This window comes from Protopterus annectens, chromosome 14.part0 (assembly GCF_019279795.1).
Source record: "Protopterus annectens isolate FY-2018-M chromosome 14.part0, PAN1.0, whole genome shotgun sequence".
Classification (NCBI taxonomy): Eukaryota; Metazoa; Chordata; order Ceratodontiformes; family Protopteridae; genus Protopterus; species Protopterus annectens.
This window is the reverse complement of record NC_056748.1, coordinates 268,743,069-268,755,011: the sequence shown is the minus strand read 5'-3', so window position 1 is coordinate 268,755,011 and position 11,943 is coordinate 268,743,069. Positions and strand designations below refer to the sequence as shown.

Genomic DNA, 11,943 nt, shown 5'->3' with positions numbered 1-11,943 from the left:
TGAGAAGCTGCTTGACATGCCGCTTGATGGGCTCCCAGTGGGATTTTAGGTGGTGTAGTTCATGGAGTCCAGGTCAGTGGACATGCTGCTGGTGTGTAGCAGTGTAGGTCAGGACCACTTGCATTGAGAAGTTAACATCCTCCCACACTGAGTTTCAGTTTAGTGTCTTCTGAACTGCTTTTTGGGTGTTGGGTGCTCATATGCTGGAATGGAATGCTATGGTCTGCATGGATGACTGCAGTGAGTCTTGCTCTTGGGTGGGGTTGGCCAATGCGAGGCTTGCACCCCCTCACCTATGTAGGAATGAATGTACCAGTTTGTCATAGGAACTGATGGTCAGAAGAAGTCATTGGGGCTGAAAAATATTTTTAAAGAACAATATTTTGGACACAACTTTAACACCTTTGATAGCTTATCCTATATTGTGCTACTCCATTTTGAGATTCTTCCTTTTTCTAGTACAGCTGGACTGTTTTGTACAGAACATTTTCTTATTTTTTTGTGGTAAAATTGTATTACTCCAACTAATTTGGAATTGTGGGGCCAACTTCCTTTTTCATCAGTCAGATTTTGGTAGTCTGCTTGAGATCTGCCTTGGAGCTACATTTCTTTATATTTAGCAGTGATTGGGTATTGGTAACAGATGTCAAGGTTTGAAACTTTGATTCATTTGGTTCTTAACTTAGTGTTTTTTTTTCTGTTTTTAGATGCTTTAACAGTGAGCTGCTGAATTTTCTTTTTGTGTTTTGGTACTTGTATTTTTCCTAGATCTTTCTTCAGAGAGGACTTGTATAGCTCTAAAACAAATGTAGTAGTTGTTGTGACTTATTCATGCAGCATGGTTTTCAAGCAGCAGAACCCCTCTTGTCATTTGAGGGGTCATGGATGTCTTATGGTCGTGCTTTTTTTTTTTGTCCCAATTTGGCTCCTTTTGAATGAATCCTTGGCTTGCAGAATTGCCATTTCTTGCTACTTTGAAATTGTCGGCCACTCTTCTTCCTTTTGTACCTAATTAGTTGTGTTTTGACCCTAAGCCCTGCTGGTTTGTGTTCACAGGATTAAGGTTATGAGCTGTTGAAAAGTTCTTTCTTGCAGTGCAGTGTTTGAATTCCTCAGCCTTCATGTGCGTAATACTGTGTGCAAGTCGCTTAATGGGGCTGTAGTAAATTGGGTTAGGCTCCTGACTGGTATCCTGGACTTGGACTATGTAACTAGTAACTACTTGTTCACGTGTTTGTTTACACTGGAGACATCATACTGAAAGATTACTGTTTCTAAGCTTCTGAGCCCCCAAAGCCTTTCTGTGTTGGAGGGAAGCATTCCAGCTTATCAGTGGGAGTGATGAGCACTAGGTAGCCTGTCTACCACAAGATCCAGGTAAAGATTCTTAGTTTTAGCACTTGAATTTGCTTATTCGTGCTCAGCACTTGTTCAGAACTTGTTGGCACTAAAGCTACAAATTACTACAGCACTCAACCTTCCTCTTTGCCTAGAGGAAAACAGTTTTTGTACTTATTTTCCTCACTTGCTTAAAGGAAAAACAGCTCTTGTACTCACTCTCCTCACTTGTCTAGAGGAAAGTAGTTTTTTTTACTCAGGCATGTTGAATGGTCAGCTCCCAGTGTTCTCTCCTGTATATCTGATGAATCTGGGTATCTTGAGGCAATGTAGCAGTTGCCTCGTGTACAGACAACCCTCTCCTCCTACCACCAAACACCACAACCTGTGAGAGATGCACTTATCTAGCCAAACTGGAGGTAAAGCTCTCTCCAACTAAGACTGAATTTGACAGTCATGAGGAGAAAGTAAACACTTGCACCACACCACACTCCTCACATAGTCCCACTAAATCTACACCACCAAAATCCACATATAGAAACACAAAAATATTCGCAGAGGCTCTCAATAATCTGCTCAAACAGAGACCTCCAAAGCAGAAACGCAGGCAGCCTCTACCCCCCAACACAACCCAAATGACACATAGCCCACAGACTCACTGTGCCAATAAACCGCAGTCCATAAGGCAAAGGCAGCGTACCCAACACACTAGTCTTAAGTGACTCTATAGTCGGGCACACTGATGTCCCACTCACCAGGCTAAGCAAGGAGAAGGTTACTGTCAGCTGCCGGTCGGTTGCCAGATCCGCCACATAACCCATGCACTTGGGTCACTCCTCAACAAGTACAAATATGACTCTGTCATTGTCCATGTTGGTGTGAACGACCCGAGACGTACCTCCCTGGACTACATGAAAAGAGACTTGGAAGAGCTCTCCAATCTTGTATCCCAGGCAGGTATGACCCTAGCCCTGATTAGCATCCTGCCTTCGCCCAGAATGATACTGCAGTACAAGGACAAAATGATTGACTTCAACAATTGGCTAAGCTTCTGGTGTCATTCTAAGGGGATCCAGTATCTGTCTGCCTGGGACGATATGGTTGACAGACCATAATACTTTGCCAGAGATGCCTTGCACCTGTTGCCCCTGGGATTTCGGATACTGGCTAAGGCTATTGCCGCCCCTTTAGTGCCTTTTTTAGGCAAGGTTCAAATGACAAATTCACCACCGTAACAGGAATAGGCAAGCAAAAACTGAAGGTTATGCTACTCAGTGCTAGAAGTCTAAACCTGAAAGTGCACTCACTCTAGACACCCCTTAAAATGGAGAACATCGATATCCATGCAGTGAGTGAGACCTGGCTCAAGGCTGTAGAGAGCACCCCTGCATTACCAAGCTATAACTCATACCACACCTTTCGGTCATTGAACTTGCCCCAGAACACCAATGGCAGAGGCGTGTCCATATTCATTAAGGATATCCACATCTCCAGGCTGTTAGCATAGCATAATGCATCCGAGGTTATCGAAGTGCAACTAACTCTGGGCAAAACTGCAATCCAGACTGTAGCTTGCTACAGGTTCCCCACCATGCCCAAGGATTCCCACTCTTTTCTTGATATGCTGGAAAATATTAGGGTTCAAACAAACATCCTAATAATGGGCGATTTTCAAGTACCCCACCATTACCTGGGAAAACTACTCATGTACCAACTCCTTCGCTCAACACTTTCTGGAATTCATAAATTCCAATGCCCTGATTCAACTTATCCACACCCCCACCAGGGCAGCAGTATCCTAGACCTAGTCATGACCAGCATGAGTGACCAGTGTTCCACACCTGAAATCAACTCCTCGTTGGTCAGATCCGACCATAAGCTAATCACCCTAGTTGTCTGCATCCTGCCTGCACCCACCATTAAGGAACCCAAAGCCATCTTCATGCTTTTTAAGACAGAAGTGGCGAACTTCATGACACCCATGCAGATGGACAATACAGTTACGATAGGGGAATCCTACACATATGCACTCTAAGCACTTACAAGTCCATGGATTGTACTATCCCAAACATAACCAAGATGCTGTCCTCCAAAAAGAAGCCGATGTGGTGGTCCTTTGCTATAAACAAACTCTACAACAGAAGTAAGAAACTGTTGCAAAAGAGAGTAAAATCCCATGAGTGGAGGAGCTCCCTGGCCAGCCTCAGTAAGAAGCTGAGATCCCGTATAAGATCTTCCAAAGCTAGCTATGAAAACAAAATTGCCACTGATTCTAAGGGCAAGCACACAGCGTTCTGTAGCTATGTCAAGAATCTCAATGGCAACACCCAGATCTGCTCTGAGTTGCAACACAGTCGCATGAAAATTACAGAACTGATATTGCCAACATCCTGGCAGATAGGTTCAGTGCTAACTTTACCCCTTTCTCACCCCCTAAAGGGCCCATATCTGTACAAGAAGAATGCAGAGTCCTTGTAATCACATCTGTGCAGGTAAAAGCTGCGCACTCTAAAACCAAAAACACAGCATCCATGGGACCAGACAAACATCCCAGGTTGCATTTTACCCGAACTTCAGAACAAACTGGCCCCCCACCTAAGCACCATGTTCAGTCATAGTCTCACGTCAGGCTTTGTGCCCACTGAATGGCACACAGCAACAGTTATCCCACTCCACAAAGGGGGAGCCACCACTGTTCCTGGGAACTATCGCCCTATTACATTGATGAGCCTGGTCTGCAAGGCTATGAAACGTATAGTCATGGAACTCATAAACAAAGACGTTGGTAACCTCCAAACTCTGGACCCCACCCAGTTCAGGTTTGTGAAAGGCAGATAATGTCTTCTGAACCTGATCGACTTCTTTGAGGCAGTTACCAAAGCTGTTGACCGAGGGTAAGGTGGTTCACACAGCCTATCTTGACCTCACTAAGCCTTTCAACACCATCCCCCAGTCTGGAATTTATAGCTAAACTCATTAAACTAGGTATAAATCCCTACATCACAAGATGGGTTGCCAACTGGCTCACTGACCGAGAACCCACACTATAAAGTTGCAGACTCCAAATCTGACTTCAAATCAGTGACAAGTGGAGTACCACAGGGTTCATTCCTGGGACCTCTCCTGTTTGGTATCTACTTCTTTGAAGTACGGGCAAACACAGAAGGCTTCTGGCTAATGTAGTTTGCAGATGACTGCAAACTAGGAGCCATAGTAGAGTCCACAAATGATGTGGACATCCTACAGAAGGGCCTCATTGAGACAGATGCCTGGTGTCAGAGGCATGGCCTCAAACTCAGTGCCAAAAAGTGCATTGTCATCCCCTTTGGTAAAAACTCTGTACCCATGAACTACCACATAAACGGTCTGTCTGCTTAATGCCAAATGTGTGATGAGACCTTGGGACCCAGGTGGACAGTAGTCCTCTCCTTTGATGATCACATCCTCACAGTAGTCAGGAAATCCTTCCACGTGGCACACCTAATCACAAAAGGGTTCTCATCTCGGAAAAAGAGGTCATTATTCCCCTCTACTCTGCACTCATGAAGACCCATTATTGAGTACAACGCCCCTTTTGGAATGTACCTCACAAGACATCTGCAGCAGCTGGAAAGGCCACAGAAGTACCTCACAAAGAGGGTTAGTGGACTCTAACAGATGCCCTACATTGACAGTCTCAAAAAAACTCCAGCTTTACTGTGTAGCATATTGCCTACTCCGAGGAGATCTCTGCCTAACATATAAAGCTATGTTAAACCCTGAGCTGTTTGACATGCTACATCTAAAGAAATCCCAATCCCTCTGAGCTACATGCTCTAGGAACCTAAACCTTGTCACCACAATAAACAGGACATGCTGGAGGGATAGATTCCTGTCCTAGAGACTTCTATACTCTTGGCACAAGCTACCCATCTATGTCAAGCAAAGCCCCTCATTAGCACTCTTCAAGAATAATATTGATGAGTGGATGGGAAATAGTAAATACACCCTGGGGATCACTTCTGTGGCTCTGCTCGACAAGGGCACAGGAAATTAACTTTCTTGGGTGGCGTAAGCCTGGGAACCTTGTTGGCTAGGCTTGCTTAGGTCCTTGGGCCAGTAGCCTAGTACCTACCTACGAACCCATTACTATTTTTAGTGTGTGTGTGTTTAACTTGAGCTTGTGCATATTTTTAGGAGGTCGTCTAAATGTACTGCTATGGTCACAAACTGAAAAGTTGTCCAAGCATTTATCTATATTTTTCTAATGCTCTTGTCCTTGTAAGTGTGGTTTTTTTTTAATGGGTCATTCTATCCCAAAGTGGACTTGTATGAGCTGCCACTTTTTTCCTAGGGTTTTTAATTTCTTCAAAACCACCCTCCCCATGCTTGTACCCACACAAGTATTTGTTGCTTATCCTTTGTCTTGAGATTGTTCTGTCCTTGTCAGTTTCAGAGGTGGGTTCTCCAATTTCTGTTAATTACTTTGGTAAGAGAGAGAGAGAGACAGTGAATTTTTAGCAGTGCCTTTGGTGTGTTTTATTTTTTGTGTTTTACTTGTAAAATGATTTTTGTGGTATATTTTAATATCTGTAGTGACATTTTCCTTTCCGCTGATGCTACCTGAGAACTCCCCACAATCTGATAAATTGGTTTCTATTTGTCTGTAGCAGCAGGAGGTAATTTTGTGTTAAGGGAAGTGCCTTAGGATGGTGCAACATTTTTGTGGTTGTCCTTAAAGATAGTTATGATAGAAGCCGCAGGTTGGAAAAGAGAGCAAACTCATAAACTGGCAAAAGACTTTATCATCATGGTAAGAAAGTAGCTCGTGTATTCTTGGCTGAGGAATATTGCTTGGTCATCATACTGTTTCACCAGAAAGCACGTATGCACACAAACAACACTTTGCATCACCAAAAGAACACCATCCTCATGTTGAAGCATGGTGGTGGCAGTAGCATGCTTTGGGGTTGCTTTTCTTCAGTTGGACCTGGTGCTTTAGTCAAGTTGGAGGGAATTAACAGTTCCACTTACCAGTCACTTTTGGCCCAAAACCTTCAGGCGTCTGCTAGAAAGCTGAAGCTGAAGAGGAATAATTGACCCCAAGCAAACATTCAAATCCACAAAAGAATGGCTTCACCAGAAAAAAAATTAGTTTTGGAATGGCCCAGCCAGATCCCAGACCCAAGTCCAATAGAAAATCTGTGGGGTGTCCTGAAGAGGGCTGTGCATAAGAGATCCCCTTGCAATCTGAAAGATTTGGAGCGCTTTTGCAAGGAAGAGTGGGCAAATATTGCTAAGTCAAGATGTGCCATGCTCATAGAGTCCTACCCTAGAAGACTGCATGCAGTGATTTAAATCAAAAGGTGCTTCAACAAAGCATTAGTTTAAGGGTGTGCACGCATATATAACCAACTTTTTGTACTTTTTTTATTTTTTGTATTGTTTTGCCTAACAGATTTGTTTTTCAAATGAATTGTAATAGTTATAGGTCACATTAAAGGTGAAAAAAGTTTTGAAATTATTTATTATGGTGTTATTTTTTTATATCACAAAAACTTGGCATTTTAGCAGGGATGTGTAAACTTTTTTTATCCACTGCACATAAATGCATAGACCTGTTGGCTATTTCTAGAATAACTTTTGATGTTCTTTGTGTTTCACTGTTGTAGTCCTGACAGTTGATTTCCTGCCGTGAAAGCCCTCAGCCGGCCTGACTACCTGAGAAACTTATTTCACCTCTCACACTGGATGAAACCTTAAATGATGACAGTACACTCCGGTATAAAGGGAGCCAGCCTGCATCATCACTTCTGTCTTTTCTTACCGCCAGAGTCTCGAGCAGATTTTGGCACAGTGGTTAAGGTATTCACCTCACAGACACAAGTGCAGTGTTTGATTCTCACACAAGATATAAACATACCAAGAGACACTTTTGGGGAGATGCTTCATGCTATGAGAACATTTTCGGTTGGAAGCACAAGAATACCCACAGGCCAAAAAGAATCGGGGAGTTCCTAGACCTCCATGAGCGCAAACCTCTAGCAATCCCACCTGTTCTGGAAATAATGGAAGTTGTTTTTCTGGATGGTTCCTTAAATCCTGACTCACTTCCTCCTGCACCCAGAAAGCCTGACTGGTTCTAATGGGGCCAGAACTCTCATAAATATCTGTTCAAAAACCCAACTGCTGACCGTGAAGTTGGTCACCCCAGGCCCTAAGAGGTTTAGGGCCAGTCCCTCTAGGAACTATTTACCTACTGACAAAGAAAATAGGGCTGTTAGTTTTGGAAAGTAAGTGTACACTTCGGCTACCCTTACTGTGAGGGCCCTCAGCTGTTAATTCTGTATTATCAAATACCAGCAAACCAATCTTGACCAACTAAAGCAAAACCTGTCTGGTCTAGAGGATAAAAACCTTTCTAAGGAACTTTTAGATCTGTGCCATTCCAGTTTCCAAGTAGCTGAACATTCCGACCATGTAAAAGCTAATCTCCTGGATGCACCCCTTGGCAAAGAACGCCTTTTTTGGGTGTAAAGCTGAAGCTTTTCTCAAAGATGGAGAACAAGGCAAAATCCATGCAGACTGTAAATGACTTTCTGTAAGTGCAAACCCCCCCCCCCAGGTTCAGCTGGAATTTTCCACCCAAACACTGGTCCTTTCCCACCCAATCTAAAAGGAAACAGAGAGCCTCAGAGGAACAGAAGCCTCAGGCATAGACCACAACACCAAGGATCTATACAGTGGACCTAAAGAGTCTCACAGGCAAGGGGGTTAGGACACCTTTCTCTGCTAGAAAGCAATTATGACTCTTTGCTACTGTTCCCCTTCCCAACCCCACCCCAAAGCCAGGAGTAAGGCTGTTCCATTTCTGTCAAAACTGGACCCGTGTTGCTTCGGATCAATGGGTTCCAGTATTATTGCCAATGGTTACAAACTTAGTTTTAAAGAGCCCTTAAGATTTGCAGGATACCCAGATGTACCTCCAAAACCTCAAAAAAGAAATTCAAATTTTGTGCTCCCGGGGAGTAGTGGAACCAGTTGTAGGAGGTCAAAATGGAAAAGGTTTTATTCAAGACTCTTCCTATTACCCAAAAAAGAAGGGTCTTGGCACCACATTCTGTACCTGTCAACTTAAATCTTTTTCTCAGGGTACCAAAATTCATAATGTTGATCCTGCATAAACTACTCCCATTGCTGGACTGCCAGGCATTCATGGTTTCATTAGACCTAAGACACCGATCTGCACATCCCCATATCAAAGTCACACAGAAGCTTTTTGTTTCAGACCAAGCTCCACTCCCTATCAGTTTTCTGCTCTGCCCTTTGGACTGTCTACTGCACCAAGGGTTTTCACAAAGTGCTTTAACCCCTGCCATTGCTTTCTTCAGGACCAAAGGGGTTCAGATTTACCTCTGTCTGGACAATTGCCTAATACAGGCCTTAGACTTGTCACAAATTGTCAAAAACTTGATGTTTACACAGGGTCTCCTAACCTCCTTGGGGTTCATTCTTAAAAGTCTTTCACTGTGCCTTCCAAATGGATAGTTTTCCTAGGGGCAGTTCTGGACTGTTCCCTCCAAAAGACCTTTCTCCCCATGGGTATCTTACAAAGGATAGATCTCCTTGTTGCAATACTAAGGGGTAATAGTGCACCCGAGTCTGACGACTCTAAACCTTTCATCTTGGATTATCCCTCCGCATCTAACTGCTACACCACCTTAAGTCAACAGAAGCAAAACATTTTGAAGGAATCCAGAAGGCCTAGCACTAGGAAATTTTATTCAGCCAAATGGAAAAAATTCTCTTTGTGCCAGAGGCACCACCATGATCCTAGCTTGGCTAATATTTTGACCATCTTGGAGTACCTGGCCAGTCTAGTGGATAAAGACCTTTCCTACTTCTCCATAAAAATAGATGCATCTGCTATCTCTGCTCACTTTCCTGTTCTTCCTCCAGTCTTGTCCCATCCCCTCCTGAAATGGTTCCTTAGGGGTGTCATTCACATTAGGCCCCCAGGAGGAAACCCACTCCTCCATGGGACTTCAGCTGTGTGCTGGAAAAATTGACTTTCCCTCCTTTTGAACCTGCAGCTAATGCTTCTTTAAAAATTCTGACTTGGAAGACTGCTCTTCTTTTAGCCATTACTTTGGCTTGAAGAGTCTGAGTTGCAGGTCCTAATGGCAGTAGATCCTTTCATTATCTTCCATAAAGTCAGGGTTTCCTTAAGGACTTAACCCTTCCTTTATGCCTAAGGTGGTAACTAATGTGTCTTTGAATCAAGCCATTCATTTGCCTACCTTCTTTCCCAATCCTCAGAACGGAGGATAACTATTAGTGCACTTTTTGGATGTGCACAAAATGTTATACTTCTACCTAGACAGGACAAAATCCTTAAGAAAATCAGATCAGCTGTTCATAACCATTGCTTTGGATCTAAAGGAAAACCGGTTTCTAAACAGACGGTTTCTAAACAGACCATTTCCAAGTGGATTTCCCAGTGTATTTCATTCTTGTACACCATGATAGCAAGAAACTCCCTGATTTGGTTGGACCTCATTTTATTAGGACCATATCTACTTCTGCTGCTTTCCTTAAGGGGGGTCCCCACCAAAGGCATTCTGGAAGCGGCCACTTTGTGATCTGTGCATACTTTCACAAGACACTACCACCTGCCAGTTTCTCTAAATCAGAGCAGGATTTGCCTCTGCACTCATGCAGGGGTTCCTCTCCTCGATCCCCGTCCACACTCATTTAAACTTTGGCAGTCTTACAAACTGTCAGGACTGTAACAGTGAAACATGAAGAACATAGTGCAGTTGTGTACACTTGCCATAAACGTAGATGTTCAAGAGTATTCACTTTTGCAGTTTTTTCCTCCCTCCCACCCCCTTAGCCTACCAGGTAGGCTTAGAATCACCAAATATAATGACCTTGGGCACTTTCCCAGGCTATCTTGGGTTAGGTACCCCCTTTCTTTATTCACTTATACTTGACTCCAGGCTCCTCATATATAAGGCAAAGAAAATACTGAAGTGATTATGCAGGCTGGCTCCTTTTATACCTTAGCATAGTGATGAAGGTTAAGGCATCTGCCAGCCTGGGAGATGACATAAGTTTCTTTGGTAGTCGGGCCAGCCAAGGGCTTTCACAGCAGGAAATCCCAGCTGCTAAGACTGCAACAGTGAATACAGTCCTCACATCTACATTTATGGTAAGTGTACACAGCTATACTTACTCTTGGGTCTATATTAGATCATCTAAACGGCAGAAGTTCGAATGATCTAATATCGAACCCAATATTGCAAACGCTGAAAACTGCAAAGCTGCACAAAACCAAATTCTTTCCTGGGGAAAGATTTCGGTTGGTCATTGGCTTTGCTGTTTGCAGCGATGCAGTGGAAAGTTACAGGTTGGGTTAATTTAAGTGTGTGATTGTGCGGACGTTCAGGTTAGGGCCCGGGTCAGGTAAGTGTGCGATTGTGACAGAATTTGGGGTTAGGGGTGGGTTAAGTGAGTTAGGGCGCAGGTGAGTGTGCGATAGTGAAGGACCTTAGGGTTAGGGTCTGGGTTAAGGTAAGTGGATAGATAGTAGTGTGTGTGCAGTGTAGTGTAGGGTTTATATGTAACTTTTTTAAATGCATGTGTGTGTGGATTGCTGCTTTTGTGTGTTTTTGTTTTTGTCTGTCTGTCAGAACAGTGAATTTTTCCCCTGGGAAAAAATTCGATGTTTTGATATTGTTAGGGTTTGGGTTTTGCAGTTCGTTACGGCATTCGATAATGAGCCGTTTCGATGATCTGATATAGACAGATGCATGTTTTGTGAACTGCTGTTTTTAAGTAGCTATGCCAGGAACTAGCACTTTTAAATGCAAGGTGTTTTTTTTTTTTTTTTTTTTTTTTTTTTGCTTTTATAAACTTCAGCTGCATTCATTCAATGCTTGATGCGTCATTTTAGGTGAATATCAAATCTTTAGAGGATGTGGTAAGAGCCTATTTGAAGCTGGCTGAAGAGAAGACTGAAGCTGCAAAGGAGGAATCTCAGCAGATGGTTCTAGATATAGAAGATCTTGACAATATTCAGACACCAGAGAGGTATGTTTTCATGCCACAAAAAACCCAGTTAAATAACTATTTGTTGTAGAGCAATTAAAAATCTAAAACTAGTGCTATTTTACTTGTTTCTTTTTTGCCTTTGTTGTGTTTTGGTTTCCAGTTATACACTTGCAGCAACAGCAAAATTGTTTTGACCTGTTTTCATTCCTTTTATTTAATTGTAGTGTTTTGTTGAGTGCTGTAAGTGGAGAAGACACGCAGGATCGTACAGATCGGTTGCTTCTGACTCCGTGGGTGAAATTTCTATGGGAGTCCTACAGACAATGTTTAGACCTTCTCAGGAATAACTCAAAAGTCGAGCGCCTCTATCATGATATTGCTCAGCAGGGTAAGTTGTATTTATTTAGATAGGGAAGTGGATTAACTGAATCACAGCCTGAGCTTGAGACAAACATTGTGTGAATTACAAAAGTTACTTTAGTACATTGTATTTAATTTGTTTGATATAGAATTTTGTACATTGAAATTGAAGTAAACGTGCGACACAGGCACACAGCAATCTACCAAGCC

At 43.0% G+C, this 11,943-nt stretch overlaps 1 protein-coding gene across 2 annotated transcripts in view; it reads left to right on the top strand.

Annotated features, from left to right (window-relative positions):
* The window catches only part of EIF3A (eukaryotic translation initiation factor 3 subunit A), a 1,696,172-nt gene that overhangs the window by 142,660 nt on the left and 1,541,569 nt on the right, over positions 1-11,943 (top strand). For both annotated transcript variants that reach the window (XM_044055975.1, XM_044055974.1), the window contains exons 3-4: positions 11,276-11,412; positions 11,598-11,761. In XM_044055975.1, coding sequence (XP_043911910.1) covers positions 11,276-11,412; positions 11,598-11,761 — 301 coding nt within the window. The remainder of the gene's footprint in view (positions 1-11,275; positions 11,413-11,597; positions 11,762-11,943) is intronic.